Source organism: Ostrea edulis, chromosome 6 (genome assembly GCF_947568905.1).
Source record: "Ostrea edulis chromosome 6, xbOstEdul1.1, whole genome shotgun sequence".
Lineage (NCBI taxonomy): Eukaryota > Metazoa > Mollusca > Bivalvia > Ostreida > Ostreidae > Ostrea > Ostrea edulis.
The window spans coordinates 88,651,788-88,674,487 of record NC_079169.1 but is presented as its reverse complement, the minus strand read 5'-3'; the positions used below and the strand labels follow the sequence as shown (position 1 = coordinate 88,674,487).

At 34.3% G+C, this 22,700-nt stretch overlaps 3 protein-coding genes across 4 annotated transcripts; all 3 read left to right on the top strand.

The window, feature by feature from the left end:
- Nucleotides 1-4,711: 4,711 nt before the first annotated feature.
- LOC130047449 (neuropeptide S receptor-like) lies at nucleotides 4,712-7,528 on the top strand. The gene has a single exon (XM_056142552.1). The coding sequence runs from the start codon at nucleotides 4,712-4,714 to the stop codon at nucleotides 5,954-5,956; it is 1,245 nt and encodes a 414-aa protein (XP_055998527.1). The 3' UTR covers nucleotides 5,957-7,528.
- A 1,497-nt stretch (nucleotides 7,529-9,025) lies between these two features.
- Nucleotides 9,026-10,340, top strand: LOC125683267 (5-hydroxytryptamine receptor 2B-like). Its single transcript, XM_056142553.1, has one exon. The coding sequence runs from the start codon at nucleotides 9,026-9,028 to the stop codon at nucleotides 10,265-10,267; it is 1,242 nt and encodes a 413-aa protein (XP_055998528.1). The 3' UTR covers nucleotides 10,268-10,340.
- Nucleotides 10,341-13,098: 2,758 nt separating this feature from the next.
- Nucleotides 13,099-16,840, top strand: LOC125683269 (neuropeptide S receptor-like). Of its 2 annotated transcripts, XM_056142554.1 has the most exons (3): nucleotides 13,100-14,751; nucleotides 15,015-15,749; nucleotides 16,286-16,840. In XM_056142554.1, the coding sequence occupies exons 2-3, from the start codon at nucleotides 15,023-15,025 to the stop codon at nucleotides 16,387-16,389; spliced, it is 831 nt and encodes a 276-aa protein (XP_055998529.1). In that variant the 5' UTR covers nucleotides 13,100-14,751; nucleotides 15,015-15,022; the 3' UTR covers nucleotides 16,390-16,840. The 2 variants fall into 2 exon arrangements, with proteins under 2 accessions (XP_048780208.2, XP_055998529.1); XM_048924251.2 differs by having other exon boundaries at nucleotides 13,099-14,751; nucleotides 15,015-16,840.
- The last annotated feature ends 5,860 nt before the right edge of the window (nucleotides 16,841-22,700 follow it).

Sequence of the window (22,700 nt, the reverse complement as noted above, 5' to 3'; positions counted from 1 at the left end):
TAATACATGTTAAAGGGAATTTGGTTGCAAATGAAATTTAGTGGTATATTGGGCGGGGGGGATTTATGCAAGAAAAAAAGGGGGTGGGGTAATAATGTCGGTTGTGTAGAGTTAAAATCTTCATGAACATTAATGAAGGTGAAAATTATTGTTTGTTGTATTTTGACTCAATATTGGAGGGAGAGGGGTTATTTTGAAAAAAATCTTTCACCATTACCTTCCACCAATAAATAGTACATTTATTGTAGTCATATATAAGAATCGTGTATTCCAAGCGTTTCTACTTTCTATCAAATTCAGCAGGCAATTACAACATATGATATATCTCTCATGTTTTAAATTCACTCTGCATATGTAGTTTTAGTGTACTTGTAAGTAAAGCCATAAAGGATTGGGGGTGGGGTAATATTCCACTGTAAGTCAGGTAATGTCAAAAATTCATGAACGTCACATAACATTCATTATAAACATACACATTTAATCATTGCAATTCTTTTTTCTTTCTTCTTTTTTGTTGTTCTAACTTTCAACTGAAACTATTGGCAAAAATATCCCATAGAAGAACATTCAATTTTTCTGTACATTTATTTAAAAAAATGAAAGCACAAGTGTGAGTTTTAGGAAATCTGACATCTATAAAATCCTGAGAGATGTAAAATAATCTCCAAACAGTAGATATTTATTTCAACCTAAAGAATTAAATAACCTGAATTAAAAATTAAAACATTTTTCCTTAACCACTTATGAGTTCAGTCATAGATAATATATATTGGATAATAATTGACTACATTCAATTGCAACAATATCACTGATGACATTCTGGAGGTCTTCGTCATTTTCTGGACCCTCCCCATTTTTCACCATGTCAATACAAGGAAAGTAATTGTTTGGTTCCTTGGAAAGCAGGAGTATGGCTGTATTACTTCGGAAAACTTCTGCAAAATAACAAAACAATTCTTATCATTGCTTGAGTTTGCCTCTTGGCAGGATCCCCCCCCCCTCACCCGGTCATATAGAAAACCCAAACATATTAGCATCACACGTGTTTTGAACGTTAAATAACCAGAAAAGTTATTATAATACTTAGAGGTTTTTTTGGCTACGTTTAGCCATAAATTACAATTTCAGCAGCTCACTCTTTGGTATTAAAATCCTCCTTGCAATTTGTTCACTGTTTTATTGCACAATAATATGCATATGCATCTCTTTTAATCATTAAATTTAAATTTAGAGACCGAGACAAAGATTTTCATGTCATTGTGAGAATTTTCTATCTCAAATGAGTATGCACTGATATACTCTTTGTGATCTAATAAAATTTGAAATTTGATAATTAATTGATTTATATATGGTGTTTCTTTTTCTAATGTTCTCATAAAAACAATATTTCATGCGTCAAGTTGTCTAAACAAGGGGTGAGTTGTCTAACCAAGGGGTTAAGTTGCCTAAGCATGGCTTGCTTGAAGCATAAAACTGAAAGTAACACAAGATATGAAACACTAATGGCAACAAAAAACAATAAACAAAGTCAAAAATTTTGATACGAAAAAAGAGGTCTTGTCACAAGGATTGCTAATATGAAATATGACAGCCTATCATTCACCCAGTTTTAAAATTTGGGCCAAATTCCAAATTTAAGGTCACAAGGTTAAATACTTTAGCACAAAAAGTAACTTGACCTGTAACCCATTGATATAAATGCATGTATAAATTTTCAAATCAATAGTTGCAGACACATTGCCAAAAAAGTCATGAAAACTGTTAATACACAGATGCACACACAGGCTGAGACCAGATAAAATAATGTGTGGTTCTGGTTACACTCCCTTGAAAAATAGGGTAGGTAGATAGGTATTTTATTTCATTTTTTAAAATTTACTTTTTTAATGATAGATTTTAGATGGAAACACAATTTTCTTTTACTTTCACTTCTTTCCATGTACCATTTATATATGGTGTGATATACATGTATATACCTATCAAAATTGGTAGGGATCACCCTAGTTTTGACAATTCTTATATATTTCAAATAAAAAAATAAATTCAGGGGGGGGGGGGGGAAATCAGTGCAATTGCCAAAATTATGTTTTTGAACATGAAAGTAGGAAATGATATTTCAACTAGAGTACTGTTTTCAAGCCCTTCCAAGTTTTTAAATTTATTCAACTTTTTCAAAAATAAAGAGGGTGATCGCTTAGTATATTCAAGCAACCTGAAATTTGCACTATTGTTTATGTAAGCACTCTTTAGTTCTAAGTCACTTTCTGTCTAATGTTAGATGACCTGTAAAAAGTGTTTACAGTTTAGTATTTTAGTGGTATCTATATATTGGCTAAAGGAAAACGGGTCAAAAACCTATATATATTGTGGTATATACTATGCAATCTTGAAAAAAGGTATGCATTATATTCGGCAAAATACGGTAACTGATTTTGGAAATGGTCAAAAAAAGTTTAGGGTCGGGGATAAAAACTAGGGACAGTCGGGTAACCGGAACCACACATATTCTTTAATTTGGCCTGTTCACTGTAGGGCTCTTGACTATAGGCAGGGTTTTAATTAAAACAAATATTTTTATATACTCTTAAGTTTAATTTTTTTTTTATTTATCTGCAGAGATATTTATACAATACTACATATACATATGGTATATGCTACATCTATAGTGTGAACTTGTTGTCTTACATAAAACAAAATTTTATTTATCGAAATCACAGGAAAGTTTCAAAGTGATTAGAAGCATTCAACATTACCTAAACCTGCATTTATTATTAAGTGTGCAATAAACATGATACAATGTAAATAACAGAATCATTAATAAAATCTTACTTCTTTCTGATTTTCAATTCATTAATCACAGATCTCACAAATATCTCAATAGACTCATACATAAATATTTAATGACATTTTTATTCCAAGATTGATTTTTAAAATTATCTTGATTCCAATATGCACTGCTAAATAAATTTTCTGTTTATAGAACCAAAAAAAACTTGTAGTTAAACTGTAGTTACATTAATATTAATGCACACCCCCTCCCTTCAATCATTTCTATTATCATTTTCTTTAAAAGTTAAAAAATGTCTAAAAACTACAATATAAATTACTCTTACATTCTCCAGAAAAATCCTGGACCTGAATTTGTACTTTATTTGTTTGACTTAATTCAGTTTCCATCCATAATTCTATCAACTTATATGTTAGTTGTTAACCTAGAAGGTGTCACTTAAATTCCTATTAGATTTTATTCAGACATTTGTTTGCATCATACCTTTCAACTCTTTCTTTACATCTGTCTTAATCTGGACACAATTTTTGTGTTTCTCAATGCATTACCTTGTCTGCAAACACCAAACACATAGATTTCATTATATTCCCTAAGTATATTGTAACACTATTTTAATCTAGAAAATTGTGCATTGAGCAAATTGCTATCTTAAAAATTTCAAATAGAAGTAAAATTTTAAAAAATTTCATATTTATGCATAAGTGAATATTTCAATATCTGTTAGTGCAGGAAGATAAAAAAAAATTAACTTACCAGAATCAATGGAACATGTGTTGTCAGCTTGAGCAATGTGGAAGATCTATCAGCTCTGGAGTCATCCCCCCTTCACATCTGAGTTAGATTTGTCATGTAATGGGTGACAACATATTGTTCTTTATTCAAAGTCAATGTCCATGATTGACATAGGCATGGCGATGTCTTTTAAGTCTAGATCATAGTTAATGCACACCAGCTGTACAGTGCAGTGAACAATGATTCTGGAATTCACACAATTTTTGATGTACATTTAAAATATCAAGTGTGCTGAAGTATACTTCTTGCAATCCTGATGTAAATAAACTCCCTCTTTCCTTGAAATTTTCACCAAGGCTATAAATTTATCTTCCATCACTTTCCACCCATTCCATGATGTTGTCATCTGCCTTATGAATCATTCTTCCTTACCTTCTTCCCATGAGAGTTCCACAAAGCGAGATAATTTTTTGATAAAATTTTCGAATTTCATACCCCAAATAAATGACTTTCTATTTATTTGCAACCAAATTCCCGTTTAGTAGTGATAATTTATGCATAATTCTGTGTTTTAAACCACGAAACTATTTCTTTTAAGCGTTTCTTGGGGTTTTATTACTCACTAAAAATAGCATTTAATTTGAAAGTTGCATAATCTTACTAGTTCAAACACTATACGACTTAAATCTGGAGAATGAATTTTAAAGTTATGTTCACCAATTCAAAGATATCGTTCGAATAGACTATGCGGAACTGAAATTATATGTGATTATTCTGCTTTTGATATTTTAATGACTAGCTGAAAATACACCATTTTTGCGTGAAATTAATGTGTATATTGTGCTAAAAATAGAACGGCTCATTAGGTGTTAGTTCGGGGGTACTCATCAATTTTGTCACAAAATATGATATAACTAGTAAAATACTTTTGAATTATCATAAAACGGTCTGAAAATTTGACAACACCTTCCAAAATAATTTTTTGGCTTTGCATGGTTCTATCGTAGACAGCCTTTTAAGAGAATCCGACTATTTTCATCGGCTTCAATATATTATATACTTTAACTGTACACTATCAAGTTGTCAGGGAAGAAACATTCTTTCCTAGCTACACCACAAAATTTCTATTTTGTAATATCGTATCATATCAAATGTATTTTTATTCCGTTCATTTCCATTATAGGAGTAAGAATGACTAATATGCCATTACAACACATTTCTCTCTTCGATAACCAAACCCAGAACAAGTCAAATGGACTTATTGAAAGGTTCCAAGAGGATATCACAGGGGTGAACCAAAGCATGGCTTCCATTCTTCTACCTGTGGTCGTTTATGTGGCTATCTTAATGGTCCTTGGCATCATAGGCAATTTTGTCGTCGGTTACATTTACATCTTCAGATGGAAAAAGAAAACCATAAAATACTTTATTGGATCCTTGGCAACGTACGACTTTGTCACAAGCATTTTGTGTATGCCTATAGAAATTTCGATGCTTCGAAATCCTGTGACCCTAAACGATCTTTATCTCTGCAAGTTCCTACGGTTTATTCGCTCTATGACGTCATTAGGAGCAGGATGTATGCTGGTAGTTATCGCTGTAGACCGATATCTGCGGATCTGCAAGTTATCCAAACCTCAAATTCAAGTCCCCTTAGCAAAGAAATTGTGTGTAATGACTGGAGGAATCGGATTACTGTTTTCCTGGCCATGTCTAATATTGTTCGGACAGCTCAACAGAAGTAGATCCCCGATTGCAGAGACATCGTGTTTGGTTGACACAACATTTATTGCCACGCCCTATTCAGCCGTCTACCATAGCATCATGTCCGTGCTCTTTTTCGTTATTTCATTGTGCCTTCTGATGTTTTATTCCTTGATATTGACCAGACTGTGTAAAATGCCAGTTCTCACAAAAGTGAAGGCAATGAATTCTAGGAATGACGAACGAACTACCTATAACATCTCCTCCTCCCCCTCCTCCTCGTCGGAAAGTTTTCCCGATAATTCCACAAAACTCAACACAGAACAACCAGATGATTGTTCCAATGACAAAGTGATCCCTTTATCTCCCACCAATGAAATATCCCGTCCTAGAAAATCTTCCCTATTTGATGGAAAACTTTTCGCAATTTCTCCAAAGATGCAGTTTTCTATTCCATTTGGAATGAAAAGAACAAGTTCTGTAATGTTTTTAATCACTCTCATTCAGTGGCTTAGTGTTCTGCCGTATTTTGCACTTCTTTTCGTTACATCATTCAACAAGGATTTTCTGCACACTTTAACAGAAACTGATCAAGTATTTTACAACATTGGGATAGTGACTCACTATCTCAGTAGTGGAATTAATCCCTACATGTATGGGTTTTTTAGTAGAGATTTTAGAAAGGAGTGTAAAAAGGCAATTGTATCAATCAAGAATTTACGACGGATTTAAATGTTTGTCCGTCCGTCTTTGTCCAACTCTTCATTTCGTATACCTTACGGGAGTTATGAGATTGTCGCTGTTCGTTATTTGTATCTTTCATTCGTGAAAACTCTCTAAGCGTGATGGTAAGACAAAAGTAAAGTTTCAATAAAACTAAATGACTCTTGATGATTAAAATTCCTTGACATCCTGTCTATTAATATTATTCACTTTCATTCTTATCTCAATTCGATATATCCCAGTGAACTGGAAATATAAGAAAACTACAAAGTATCCCACTTATGTTTCCAATTTGGATGATTTACTAAACATAGACGTTACGTTTTGGTTTTCAGCACATTGATATCCCAGTCAATGGGATGAATGAATTTGAATTACTTTTGGCCAAAACGAAATTGATCAATAGTTTATCAGTCCCTGCAGCATCCGTTGAAAAGGGACCGTATACATGTAGAATGTTTTTCAATTTAAACTTCTTTATTTATATAAAATAAGGTAACACTTTCGTTATAGATAATTATGTAAAACAGAAGGTTTTAATAAAATCATAGGTTTTTTTCCAAATAATTATTGAATGCATACTCATTATGTGCAAGTGATTAAAAATAATAGCGTAAATTTAAATAAATGTAATCAATGAATAACTTTTGTAATGTTGACATTAGCAGAATAGACTAAAGCTAATATCAGTTATTGTTGTAAACACATCTTTACTAGCCAAGGGTTTCCTATCCGCACTGCTTCCTTGTAGATGTGGGATCAGATGACTAGCATGAGTAATCACCCCCTTAACCAGACACATCCGCCGTGATTATTCCCTGCACGAAGAAAAATATTAACATACGATTAATCAAACAATAATTGAAAGAAAACATTATAAAGAACCCAAGAAATTGCTTAGCATGTTGAAAGATGAACATTGATATAAACTAACCGCATTAAATGCGGAGGTGTAGCGCTTTGTCGTTTCTTGCTCACGTATTATAACAGTTATACATACCAATGAACTGTATCACTTGATAATCTTCCAAATCTTATTTTAATGTAAAACTTATATGGTACCAATTTTGATACACCAGATGCGCATTTCGACAAATAATGTCTCTTCAGTGATGCTCAACTGAAATGTTTGAAATCCGAAATAACTATGAAGTTTTAGAGCTAAATATAGCCAAAAACAACGTGCCAAAAATCCATTTAAATATCTTTGCACTTTTATGGAGTTGGTTTTCTTTCTTTTGGATGGTATGAAGAATACAATTTGCGAGTGAGTGTTGTGTTCTGTTTTGATCATATTGTTTTAGAAAGAGCTTTGTTTATATGACTTGCTAAATCGGATGAATTGAATGTTGTCTTTAAATTTTGTATTCAAGCTTTGCAAAAAATAAAGTTGGCTGTTGCCTCAATAATATAAAATAAACCAGAATCTAGAAACGGAAATAAAACAAATTACAAATACACTGTGTATACAGTGTTGCATGTACAGATATATGAAAAGCGGAAGACAAAATCGAATGGTTGGTATCCTATTCTTACACTTAGATTTCTTTGTTTTTTCATAATAAATCAAGAACACTGGGACGTTATCATGTTATCAAATTTTGAGATGTGATGCATATAAACTTTCACAAGTTCTTGGAGATTTTTGTGCATGAGTATAGATGTTAAAAGAACAAGTTATAGTCTCAAAATTAGTTATGTAGTGACATTTAAAATTTTCAAGCAAGCCTTCAAAATTTACAGTCTATATGGTAATGGATGGACAAATACGGGTGCAATGGTATTAACAAACATCTCAAAAGGAGCCAGCTAAATTCAGTAAACAAACAAGGAACGGTTTGTGTGTCACTATCTCGACGGTTGGGAAAGGGTTTGAAACAGTTTAGAATATTTACAAGAAAACATACCGTTGTACGCACCGAATTCGGTCACAGCTTCTACGAACTCGTCAAGAATAAGTAAAGCACAGCATTCAAATATCTTTATGTTTTAATGAAAACATATTTCGGTAAAAAGACGTCTTTCTCAAAGATGACCTCACAATAAAAATTGAAGATAACGAACAGGTGAAAATGAAAAATTGCTACATAGATATGGGAAATCTAACTATGAAGAGTTGACGATATCTCAATATCCAAGTGAACTCGAAAGAAAGAAACCACAGATGCTTAATATTTGAATATTTCATTGAATATAAATGTTAAAGACAAACCATCAGCTCAACTTTATGACTAAAACTCTTAATGCACATCATCAATACTACTACAAATGCACTGTGAATTAAGAAGGCCCTCATTTGAAAACAATGGAGGGATTAGATGGACAAACCATTTACCCTCCAACGAACGCTAAATTTCAAATAAAGTAGCAATACTACAGCAAGGGAGTTCGAAATGGCTGTAAATTTCAATATGATCTAGAGTTACCCACAAAGACGACAGAAGTAGTTTGCTACATGTATGTATCAGACAAATGATAATAGAAACTGAAAACCTCGGACTGACAGCCGCACAGGACTCCTATACTGAATACAAAACCTCGGACTGACAGCCGCACAGGACTCCTATACTGAATACAAAACCTCGGACTGACAGCCGCACAGGACTCCTATACTGAATACAAAACACTGTGGGTGAGAATTGTGTAATTCATATTCACCAATGGTGTAATAACCGAAGACATCCCGGAAGTCAACCACTTAAGGCTACTGAATCTAGAGGTCCTTTTTAAACGTGATATGAAGAAGACTCTTGAGATGAGTGGTTAAAGATTTATTTCGTTTCTGTCTACACGATCAGGTAGGTGATCAGTATATACAATATAACTCTATTTCTTTATAACTGGCCTGACAGTAAGAACTATTTTGCCTATTTAGTTAAAGGAAAATTAAAGATTACGAAAACTAATATCAAAGTACAGGTGTTGTAGATTATTTTAATAAATTTTGTACCAAATCAAATTATCAAGCTCTCGAACAATAAAACCCTTTACCCAAAAGAATACTGTATGTTCCTGCTATGCGTCCTTGAAAAATAACAAAGTATTTGTATTTCGTCGATTTTCATTATAGGAGTAAGAATGACTGATGTACCAGTACAACACATTTATCTCTTTAATAACCAGACCCAGAACAGATCAAAGGGGCTATATAAATGGTCTCGAGTGGATGTTACTGAGTTGGACCAGCGCATGGCTTCAACTCTTCTTCCAGTGGTCGTTTATGTGGCCGTCTTAATGGTCCTTGGCATCATAGGCAATTTTGTCGTCGGTTACATTTACATCTTCAGGTGGAAGAGAACAACTGTAAAATATTTTATTGGATCCTTGGCAACATACGACTTTGTCACAAGCATAGTGTGTATGCCTATAGAAATAGCGATGCTTCGAAATCCTGTGACCCTAAATGACCCTCATCTTTGCAAGTTCCTACGGTTTATTCGCTCTATGACGTCATTAGGAGCAGGATTCATGTTGGTAGTTATCGCTGTAGACCGATATCTGCGGATCTGCAAGTTATCCAAACCTCAAATTCAAGTCCCCTTAGCAAAGAAATTGTGTGTAATGACTGGAGGAATTGGATTACTGTTTTCCTGGCCATGTCTTATATTGTTCGGGCAGCTTACCAGAAGTAGATCCCCGATTGCGGAGATATCGTGTTCGGTCGACACAACATTTAATGTCACTCTCTATCCAGCCGTCTACTATAGCGTCGTATCCGTGCTCTTTTTCGTTATTTCATTGTGCCTTCTGACGTTCTACTCCATGATATTGACCAGACTGTGTAAAATGCCAGTTCTCACAAAAGTGAAGACAATGAATTCTAGGAATGAGACATGTACTACCTATAACATCTCCTCCTCCTCGTCGTCGTCAGAAGGTTTTCCTGATAATTCCACAAAACTCAACACAGAACAACCAGATGATTGTTCCAATGACAAAGTGATCCCTGTATCTTCCATCAATGAAATATCCCGTCCTAGACAATCTTCCCTATTTGATGGAAAACTTTTCGGAATTTCTCCAAAGATGCAGTTTTCTATTCCATTTCGAATGAAAAGAACAAGTTCTGTAATGTTTTTAATCACTCTCATTCAGTGGCTTAGTTTTTTGCCGTATTTTGCACTTCTTTTCGTTACATCGTTCAACAAGCATTTTCTGCACACTTTAACAGAAACTGATCAAGTATTTTACAACATTGGGATAGTGACTCACTATCTCAGTAGTGGAATTAATCCCTACATGTATGGATTTTTTAGCAGAAATTTTAGAAAGGAGTGTAAAATGGCAATTGTATCAATCAGGAATTTACGACGGATTTAAATGTTTGTGTCTATATTGTCTTTTCCTTTGAAATGAATAGACATTCTATCAGTCAAAGGACGGGAGATATAAACAATTGTTTTTGTTGCATAGAAGTTGTCAACAAAGTCATTCCGTAAAAAAATATCAAACAGATTGTTTAGGGAGGGAACATTAAAATTCACTTCTGGTGTGTCCAGGGATCCGTGTTTGCCCAACTCTCTATTTTGTATTGCTTATAGGAGTTAAGAGATTAATCACTGCTCGTTATATTCAGATTTCATTCTACTACGGTAATTTGCAAAGATGAAAGGAAATCAACGATCATTATTCTGCATTATACCTTCATAAGTTATAACTGATTACGAAAAAAATTATATGAATCACGCTTGCGCTTTGCATTATGCTAATACAACAATAAAGTCGATAACCGATAATTCAATTCTATAATCATAAAAATTAATCAATAGATCTTGCAAAACAAGTTAATAAATGACTAAAGAACTTTTGTCATTCAATGTCAATCAATCATCTGTATTCTGAGGTTGATTTACGTGAACAGACATGGCGATGCATAGAAAAGTTCACCTTCTTCCACGTACATATGCACAGTTTTCTTGGATTGTGTATTCAAAGCAATTGACCATAATCCGTCAACAGCAAACTAATTACCTTCACACCTTATCATCTCACGTTTTTCATCAGTAAAAATATGTAGACCTTGTCCGTCTCGGAAACTACCATGACGCAACGGTGATAAAATTCGTAGCTGTATAAGCAATCTGATTAAAGTACAGATCTCTCAAAGATCTCTCAAATTGCGCAAAGAGCAGAGATCTGTATTTTAATCAGATTGTTGTATAGATAACGATCGACTGTATTTTAATGGACCGTAGTAGAAGTGAAATAAATTTCGTTTTGATTCGTGGATGATGCAGGATTACCTCCTCGGCTTTTATAACCCCTCAACTTTTATATTTCAAAACAACATTTCTTGACCTCGGAGGCTATTCTGCTCCTGAATACTTGGACCCACCTCTAGTATGTCCAGGGGTCCGTCCGTCTTTGTCCAACTCTTTATTTTGTATTCCTTGTGGGAGTTATGAGATTATCACTGTTCGTTATCTTCACCTTTCATTCGTGAAAACTCTCTAAGCATGATTGTAAGAAAATAGTAAAATTTCAATGTGATACTTATACGGTACCAATTTCGATGCACCAGATGCGCATTTCGACAAATAATGTCTCTTCAGTGATTCACAACCAAAATGTTTGAAATCCGAAATAACAATGAAGTTTTTGAGCTATTTTAGGGGAAAACAGTGTGCCAAATAAGTGGAGTCAAATTCGTCTAAGGATAAGAGCTATGCATGGGGGAGATAATCCTTAATTTTGAAATGAATTTCTAAATTTTGTAACAGCAATTGAATATACATCCGTATTTTCAAGCAAGTAACGAAGTACTTAGCTACTGGGCTGTAGAGACCCTCGGGTCTAACAGACAAGCACCAGAGGCATCGACCCAGGGGTCATAATTTAAAATTTATACGGTACCAATTTTGATGCACCAGATGCGCATTTCGACAAATAATGTCTCTTCAGTGATGCTCAACCGAAATGTTTGAAATCCGAAATAACAATGAAGTTTTAGAGCTATTTTAGGGGGAAAACAGTGTGCCAAAAAAGTGAAATTAAATTCGTCTAAGGATAAGAGTAATGCATGAGGGATATAATCCTTAATTTTGAACTGAATTTTGTAACAGCAATTAAATAAAACTAAATGACTCTTGATGATTAAAATTGCTATTAATGATATTCACTTTCATACTTATGACAATTCAATATATCCCAGTGAACTGGAAATATAAGAAAACTACAAAGTTTCCCAATTATGTTTCCAATTTGGATGATATGGACGTTACGTTTTGGTTTTGAGGACATTGGATATCCCAGCCAATGCGATGAATGAATTTGAATTACTTTATGCCAAAACGAAATTGGTTGATAGTGTATCAGGCCTGCTGTATCCGTTGAAAAAGTACCGCATGAAATGTTTTTCAATATATACTTGTTTCTGTAAATAAAAATTATTGTTTGCATACTCATTATGTGCAGTGAATAATCACCCCCTCTTAACCAGTCACACCCGCCGTGATTATTCCCTGCACGAAGAACAAATATTAACATACGATTCATCAAACAATAAATGAAAGGAACCCAAGAAATTTCTTAGCATGTTTAAAGATGAACATTCATATAAAATAACCGCATTAAATGCCGAGGTGTAGCGCTTAGTCGTTCCTTGTTCACGTATTGTAACAGTTAAACATACCGATGAATTGTATCACTTGATAATCTTCCAAATCTTGTTTTAAGCAATATAAATATCTTTATACTTTTATGCAGTTGGTTTTCTTTATTTTGGGTGGTATGAAGAATACAATTTGCATGTGAGTGCTGTGTTCTGTTTTGATCATATTGTTTTAGAAAGAACCTTGTTTATATGACTTGCTAAAAACGGATGTAATGAATGTAAAACTTATACGGTACCAATTTTGATGCACCAGATGCGCATTTCGACAAATAATGTCTCTTCAGTGATGCTCAACCGATTATGTTTTAATTTTGTATTCAAGCTTTGCAAAAATAAATTTGGCTGTTATTTCAATGATATAGAATAAACGAGAGTCTGGAAACTGTGTCCTCCATAGTTTCCAAAATATATTCAATTTAAAGAAAGAGTTTATGAAATGATGGTAAATTTAACAGCATCGACCCATGCAGGAAGCGTGTGGAAATAAAACAAATTACGAGTACACTTTGTATACAGTGTTGCATGTACAGATACATGAAAAAGTGGAAGACAAAAAACGAATGGTTGGTATCCTATTCTTATATTTAGATTTCTTTGTTTTCTCATAATAAATCAAGAACACTGGGTAGTTATCATGCTATCAAATTTTGACATGTGATGCATTTAAACTTTCACAAGTTCTTGGAGATTTTCGTGCATGAGTATAGATGTTAAAAGAACAAGTTATAGTCTCGAAATTAGTTATGTAGTGACATTTAAAATTTACAAGCAATCCTCCAAAATTTACGGTTTCTGTGGTAGTGGATGGATGAATACGGGTACAATGGTATTAACAAACATCTCAAAAGGAGCCAGCTAAATTCAGTAAACAAACAAGGAACGGTTTGTGTGTCACTATCTCGACGGTTGGGAAAGGGTTTGAAACAGTTTAGAATATTTACAAGAAAACATACCGTTGTACGCACCGAATTCGGTCACAGCTTCTACGAACTCGTCAAGAATAAGTAAAGCACAGCATTCAAATATCTTTATGTTTTAATGAAAACATATTTCGGTAAAAAGACGTCTTTCTCAAAGATGACCTCACAATAAAAAGTGAAGATAACGGACAGAAGAAAATGGAAAATTGCTACATAGATATGGGAAGTTTAACTATGAAGAGTTGACGATATCTCAATATCCAAGTGAACTCGAAAGAAAAGAAACCACAGATGCTTAATATTTGAATAGTGTATTGAATATAGATGTTAACGGCAAACCAACAGCTCAACTTTATGACCAAAATTCTTAATGCACATCATCAATACTACTACAAATGCACTGTGAATTAAGAAGGCTCTCATTTGAAAACTATGGAGGGATTAGATGGGCAAACCATTTACCCTCCAACGAACACTAAATTTAAAAAAAAGTACCCGGTAGCAATACTACAGCAAGGGAGTTCGAAATGGCTGTAAATTTCAATATGATCTAGAGTTACCCACAAAGACGGCAGAAGAGAACCTGCAAGCTTCAGTTTGGTACATGTATATATCAGACAAATGAAAATAGAAACTGAAAACCTCGGACTGACGGACGCACGGGACGTACAGACATTGACCAAAATAGCTCCCATGTAAAGGTGAGCGTCTGAAATTCATCATCAGAATTTCAAAATATCCTATAAAATGAAAAAAACATAATCCTACCTTAATTTAACCCCTTGGGTGGAGTCATTACCACTCACTTCAACATATTTACCCAAGAAGGCATGTTTTGTGCAATTTAGCTAATATTGACAGTGTTTAGAGAGAAGTCGAAAATGATAAACTATAAGAAGGACAGAAAGCAAACACAAAGAGTTTCCCCTTACATATGTGACCATTCTGGTGTGTCGCTTCCCTCGCCCTCCAGCCTCGGCTAATAGCGCACCAAGTTGATCATGGTCCTTCAAAATAAATTTCTGAATTATCACCACATCTATATGAAAATGTGAAGATAGTGAAGAGTGACCATAACTCCTATACTGAATACAAAACACTGCGAGTGAAAATTGTGTAATTCATATTCACCAATGGTGTAATAACCGAAAACATCCCGGAAGCCAATCACTTAAGGCTACTGAATCTAGAGGTCCTTTTTAAACGTGATATGAAGAAGACTCTTGAGATGAGTGGTTAAAGATTTATTTCGTTTCTGTCTGCACAATCAGGTAGGTGATCAGTATATACAATATAACTCTATTTCTTTATAACTGGCCTTACAGTATGAACTATTTTGCTTATTTAGTTAAAGGAAAATTAAAGATTACGAAAACTAATATCAAAGTACAGGTGCTGTAGATTATTTTGACAAATTATGCCAAATCAAATTATCAAGCTCTCGGAGAATAAAACTCTTAAGAACACTGTATGTTCCTGCTATGCGTCCTTGAAGATTAACAAAGTATTTGTATTTCGTCGATTTTCATTATAGGAGTAAGAATGACTGATGTACCAGTACAACTCATTTATCTCTTTAATAACCAGACCCAGAACAGATCAAAGGGGCTATATGAATGGTCTAGAGTGGATGTTATGGAGTTGGACCGACGCATGGCCTCAACTCTTCTTCCAGTGGTCGTTTATGTTGCTATCTTAATGGTCCTTGGCATCATAGGCAATGTTGTCGTCTGTTACATTTACATCTTCAGGTGGAAGAGAACAACTGTAAAATACTTTATTGGATCCTTGGCAGCGTACGACTTTGTCACAAGCATAGTGTGTATGCCTATAGAAATAGTGATGCTTCGAAATCCTGTGACCCTAAATGACCCACATCTTTGTAAGTTCCTACGGTTTATTCGCTCTATGACGTCATTAGGAGCAGGATTCATGTTGGTAGTTATCGCTGTAGACCGATATCTGCGGATCTGCAAGTTATCCAAACCTCAAATTCAAGTCCCCTTAGCAAAGAAATTGTGTGTAATGACTGGAGGAATTGGATTACTGTTTTCCTGGCCATGTCTTATATTGTTCGGGCAGTTCAACAGAAGTAGATCCCCGATTGCGGAGACATCGTGTTCGGTCGACACAACATTGAATGACACGCCCTATCCAGCCGTCTACTATAGCGTCGTGTCCGTGCTCTTTTTCGTTATTTCATTGTGCCTTCTGACTTTCTACTCCTTAATATTGACCAGACTGTGTAAAATGCCAGTTCTCACGAAAGGTAAGGCAATGAATTCTAGGAATGAGACACATACTACCTATATTATCTCCTCCTCCTCCTCTTCAGAAGGTTTTCCCGACAATTCCAGAAAACTCAACACAAAACTACCTGAAGATGGTTCCAAAAGCAAAATGACTCCTACATCTTCCAGTAATGAGATATCTCTTCGTAGAATATCCTCCCTATTTGATGGAAAACTTTTCGGAATTTCTCCAAACAGACAGTCTTCCGTTCCAATTCAAGTCAAAAGAACAAGTTCTGTAATGTTTTTAATCACTCTCATCCAGTGGCTTAGTTTTTTGCCGTATTTTGCACTTCTTTTCGTTACGTCATTCAACAAGGATTTTCTGCAGACTTTAACAGAAGTTGATCAAGTATTTTACAACATTGGAATACTGTCTCACTTCCTTAGTAGTGGAATTAATCCTTACATGTATGGATTTTTCGGTAGGGATTTTAGAAAAGAGTGCAAAAAAGTCATTATGTCAATCAAATTGTAAGAGGGAATAATAGACTTGTGTATATTTATCTTTCAGAAACAATGACAGAGGGTACATGGCACAACGGTATGCCAATATTTGGTGCTGTCAACAAAGTGATAGGTCAATTAAACAGTAATATTTACAAGTATACTTTATGAATAAGACAAAAGCAACCATTCAATGAAATTACATGACAAGTACACTGGAGTATTAAAACACATTAAAACACATTTTATATACTCATCAAATCCAATTGTGAAGATGTCAATGGAAAAGACTTAATAAATCTTGTACTTGCAGTATCCTTTTCTTGTTTAGCTGAGGAGTACTAATTATTTCTTCAAACTGTTACAGCACACGTTCACATCACAGGACTTGCCGTCAGGAGTTATATGCTGGATCCTTGTTTACTTGTAATACTGTTTATCACTTCGTCGTCGAGGGCTCACTAAATCCGCAATCTTACAACATTTAGAAAACACTCCGTGTTCCACTTACAACTCTTGTAAACTACAAAACACAATGTTTTGGGATGGGAAAAACTTATAAGTGAATGTATTTGCTGTGTTAGCGGATTTTTAAACGAAAATAAAAGTATTATCATGATTAGAATTGATTGATTGGTTGATTGATAATCGATGACGTTTAAAGAGACTCTAGCTGTCCACGAAGTTGTAAAATACTTTTATATTGATAATATTGATTAAAATGCTGGAATGCGTTAAAAATGAAGTGAAATAATCCGATAATGAAAAAAGCAACGTCAAATCAAACCTTATAATATAAAAAAAGTTCCTCTACGATGAATTATTTACTCCAATCGAAACAAAAGAAATTTTAATGTCAAGATTTTGAAATGTCAGTGGTGATTATTGTATACTGTAAAGCTGCTTTAGTTATTTTGATAACAATTTGCAAATACGATTTTGGTAATTATTGTCCCTTTAACATATTAGTCTAATTCTAAATTTTATCTTTTCAAAATAGTTAATACCATGGTATTATACATGTACAATGTTTTAGATAAAACAACAATAATGGCTAATTCCTAGATACATGCATTTACAGACATTCAAAACTTTACACATTCAAAATACAGGCAAATTTAGAAGAGTATAGACCTTTAACTCCAGCTGTCAATAAAATTGTCCAGAGGCATTGCAAGGACTGACTTTTATGAATAACATACGAAAGATTGTTCCATAAGGTAAATTTCCAGCCCCAGTAAGTGATCCCAGTTTGCAAGGCCGCATTGAGAACTAGTCGTTGAACTAAACTATATCTACCCTGTTAAAATAAATGGATGTTATCATTACCGTATCATTATTTAGTAGATGCAATGTTTTTGAGTCTATATCTCTTCCATTTTCATGAAGACGGGAAAAGATGTTAGAAATTAGCATGCTTCCATAGTAATTACTATGTGTGTATAATAATTACCAAAATGAGCTCCCGATATCGGTGTACATGTATTCTAATTTACGTTTATTTATGCTACATATGCATGTAGTTAGCTGTGCACAATTTATAAAGTCCGACATTTAACTGTCTTTGTCCTAAATTCAGCGAACGTTGGTCTTTCAATTGACGACAGAACTTCATCTCTATTATAAAAGGTGAAGATAGCGAACAACGATTAATCTCATGACTCCTATAAAGGTGAAGATAACGAACAGTAATCAATATCATGACTCCTATAAGGAACACAAAATAGAGAGTTGGGCAAAGACTTTGGTCCCAGCTGACAAAGGAATACGAAATTGTAATGTATACATTCCATAGGTTTACGTTCAGTTGAAGTACTTGATAGGTACTCTATAGTTTGGAAAACACGGACCCCTGGATATACTAGAGGTAGGACCAGATGCCTAGGAGGAGTAAGCATCCCCAGTCTACCGTAATAATCAGTGTGCCAAGGACGGCCTAACAGTCGGGGTCAAATGCGTCAGATAACAAGCGTTCAGGTAATTATCGGCTTCGGTAGATGAAAGGGGTCCATAAGCGTGTAGTTAATTGCTATCAACACATTCGAATCTCGGATACCCAGTTGACACATATGGCTAAATCTTTCAATCATGATCAGGGTCTGATCTATTGTCTCTTATTTGCTTGATATGCGGTATGTTTTGGATCTCCGTCCAGGTGAGGTTCAAGGGAAGTGGCTTAAAATTGAGTCTTTCAAAAGGCTGCTTTGTTTTTCCTAACGTTTGTCAACTGATTCAATACATCAAGAACTTGTTCTGTGTATGATCACTTTTTTAAATTGAGGCAGGCTACTCACAAACAAGTTGATGTTACAGAAATTTAAAGTCCGCTTTTCGTATATTCTATGATCGTTATAATGATCCAGTTTGTTAATACATGTCATTGAGTTAATTTCTGTCTGACGTGTTTCATGCCAATTATTAGGCCCCACTATATACAAGTTCGTATTCCTTATAGGACAAATTATTTTTATTGGAATAAAGTTTTATGACAACTTTTGTATGGTGCATTGTGTTGCCTGCAGATGCCAACAGCTACAATATTGTTTGAGAAATTACATTAATTTGAGAAATCACTTGTAACACCATCTCTGTGTTTTGTTTCACACAGAGAATGACTTCACCTACAGTTTTCTTAAGCAGCTGTTTATGCTGCAATGATACTGTATCTCACTCTACTGAATAATTCTATATGGAGAAGAAGAGGGTACTTCGGGTATGAGTTGGGTTGTGTGATAAACAGAAGGTGTGTTTCTCCTACTCAAATTACAATGTAAAACTTATACGGTACCAATTTTGATGCACCAGATGCGCATTTCGACAAATAATGTCTCTTCAGTGATGCTCAACCGAAATGTTGAAATCCGAAATAACAATGAAGTTTTAGAGCTATTATAGGGGAAAACAGTGTGCCAAATACTGGAGTCAAATTCGTCTAAGAATAAGAGCTATGTGTGAGGGAGATAATCCTTAATTTTGAAATGAATTTCTAAATTTTATAACAGCAATTAAATATACATCCGTATTTTCAAGCTAGTAACGAAGTACTTAGCTACTGGGTTGTAGAGACCCTCGGGGACTAACAGTCCACTAGCAGAGGCCTCCAAGTGAGGTACAGCACTCACAATCTCTTCTTATGTAAACAAGGCTCGTGTTAAGTTTTTGTTTGCATAAAGATAGCTTCATAGAAAATAGCATTTTAAAAACAAAATGAGATGTGCTAAACACTGGAGACTATCTAATTGTTAATTGTAAAGAAATGCTCTAAACAAAACTTTTACTAGTGTATTTAACCTATGTAAACAAAAACACGACACAAGCCTTGTTCACATGAAAGGCGAAGATAACGAATAGTGAATAGGGAGCTCTGTATCTCCCATGTACCTCAAAAACTAATATTGAATTTTTGATGACCATTAGAAATACCTTAGTGAAACATTATAAACATTCAAAATGGAAAAAATAAAAGATAAATTCCAGTTCACATCGTGTCCATGCCAAGGTAAAGTCCACATAATTTTGTATTGCTTATAGGAGTTATGAGATTGATCACTGTTCGTTATCTTCACCTTTATAGGAGTTATGAGATTGATCACTGTTCGTTATCTTCACCTTTTGTACACGAGAAATTACAAGATACATAATCTAACCATTTATGTTACATGAGGAACATTTCATTTGAAGCTGAAAGCGACTTCCTAATAATTAAGATTTATTTACTGTATATGATATTAATAAATATAACATAATTAATGCACGCAATAATTCAAATCTTGTTCTTAAATCATTTGAATTAAAGACATCGTTCATTCATGTGTGCAACAATTCAAACACGCATTAAAAATGTCCTTTCTCTATGCAACTTGTATCTAACTATGATTTCCTGCGCGGGGTTCCATCTAGTTTCATAAATAAATTTAATCTAAAACTCAACAGATAAATTACTCTGAATGTTAAAAGTCACTTATTTTGAAAGGTCCTAAATTCAGAGAAACTCGGTTTCTCAATTGACGAAAGAACTTTTATCTCTATTATGAATTATGTCGAAGATCATGCCAGACGATGGACTAAATATGAAAACCTTGTCAGAATGGATCACAAGTACAAGTAAAAATACGTACCATCTATCCTTCTGTGTTCAGTAAACCAAAAGTGATAAAAGAATTACATAGGTTACATGAGGAATATGTTTTGATTCTAGCTGACAAAACTTGTAACAACATTGTCTTTGTGAAGCTCATTGTTACAAATGTACTTTAAAACGAACTTGGCATTAACTCTGCTTTTGGTAACCGTACTTGTACTCCAACTGCCATTTCAAAAGATGAATTTTTTCAAGATCATGCGTTAGTATTAGATAAATTTGATATCCCGGTCAATGGGACGAATGAATATGAATTGCCGTACCTATACTGGATTCCTAAACTTCACAAAACCCCATACAAAGAAATGAAAGACACATTGCTGGATTCGGTAAATGTCCTACCAAGCCTCTATCTTTGCTCCTCACAAAAATATCAACAGCTGTGAAGGACCGGCGAAACTTCAAACGTACTGTATCACAACATATGCCATGAGTGGTGTAAATCAAAGGTGGATTCTAAAACATTACTAAGAACCTTTAGTACATTTGAAATCACAAAACTTTTTTCTCGATCGTATCAACAACATCAAAACGTACGACTTTTCATCACTTTACACAACCATTTCTCAAGATAAATTAAAGACTAAACTTTTTAGCAGCACAGACAGTTAGTTGCTTCTTCAACAAAAATAGAAAAGGCAAATATTCATATCTAGTGATCAATCATTCAAAATATTACTTTGTTAAAACACCACTCTGATTATACGCACAAATACTGTGAAGTTGATATCAAAAAGATGTTGGAGTTCCTCATTGACAATATTTTTGTAGTCTTTGGTAATCAGGTTTTCCAGCAGTCTATTGGAATTTCCGTGGGCACAAAAAGTGCTCCTTTATTAGCTGACCGTTTTGTTTTTGTTTTCAAATATTCTGACGAGGTAAATATTCAATATATTCCAAAAACACTACAGAGTCTTCAACATCTGCTTTGTACTTATTTTACGTCAAACTAACAACTCAACTTTATGACAAACGGGGTGATTTCAGCTTCTCCAACGTCAACTTTCGATATTTACGTAGCATTTCATAATCACCTGCACATGGAGTTTATGTCTCTCAATTGATTCGATATACAAGAGCGCTAGCATGATCAGTTTTTATATTATCTTGGAGAAGGTTTATATAGGCTGCAAGCCTGCTGCCTCATCCATTTATGTTTCATACATAATAAAATATTGTTTAAATTAAATAGTTTATATTAAATATCAAGATCTACGCGGTGGCCGAAAAGTTAGAGCGTTCGCCCCGCATGCGGTAGACCGGCCGCGGGGCTCGAATCCCGGCCGCGACAGATCCAAGTCGTTAAAACGGGTAGTGATAGTTCCATCGCCAAACGCTCGGCATCATGTGTGAATGTCACGGGTCCTCGGAGATGATCTTGAAAGCGAATGTCCCGTGTCACAGTACGTGTGGCACGCGGGTCCTACGAAACAGAGTACTCTAGAGTACGTTAGAGTAATTAAGAGTACGCTGGTAAAATTTCATAATAAATATGATTATAAAATAATATTGCAAAATTTATCAAAAGTATTTGCTTTTTATCGATATTTTGACCAGAAAACAACATGCATTGACGATTTATGTCATCACGGTCCCAATTATTACTATTTTGTTTGGAGAAAGAATTAAGCGATGTGACATATTACATCAGTAATTAATTTTACGTATGATTGGTAGTTATTTAGAATACGCAATTTCCGAGTTGCCCAATAGTTCTTTCCCTTTGCGGAACTCTTACACGCAGTGGGACGCAAAACATACTTTCGTCCATACGTGTGGGTACAAATGCTTATTTCTGCCCTCATATATTGTCTAAAGGATGATTATCAGACATCATGCAACCATCCAAACTGCTGGGACACACAATTATAGTAAGTTTATGAGTATTTGATAATAAAATAGCTCAAGCAAAAACCGATAATCACCTTCTGTTTTTGATTAAAGTATCATTCGCGTACTCGTGCAGAAGAGGAAATAAAAACTATTTCCATATTCAATTTAAACAAATACTATTACACAAGAAAATTTAAGTTTGTGTTAGAAGTTAGTTACGGTTCAGTTGACTAAAAAGGAATTAGGCCTAATACTTTAAAAATAAGATAAAGGCATAATCTTGGAAAATTAAATGTAATCCGCTGGTACTTTATGTAAATATGTAGTTAAATTTGATTGGGATCAAACGGTAAACTGTAATTCAAAATATTTTCTAAATATAATGAAAACAAACACAATATATTCCAGATACATATTTATAAGGTTAAACTAAATAATGATACCTACAAACAACAGCAGTTAAATTGCATTAAATTATGAAATTTTACCAGCGTACTCTAAAGTACTC

Excerpts from the sequence above, each read along its gene's own strand:
- LOC125683267 (XM_056142553.1), top strand. The coding sequence starts at position 9,026 with ATGACTGATGTACCAGTACAACACATTTATCTCTTTAATAACCAGACC.
- LOC130047449 (XM_056142552.1), top strand. The coding sequence starts at position 4,712 with ATGACTAATATGCCATTACAACACATTTCTCTCTTCGATAACCAAACC.
- LOC125683269 (XM_048924251.2), top strand. The coding sequence starts at position 15,023 with ATGACTGATGTACCAGTACAACTCATTTATCTCTTTAATAACCAGACC.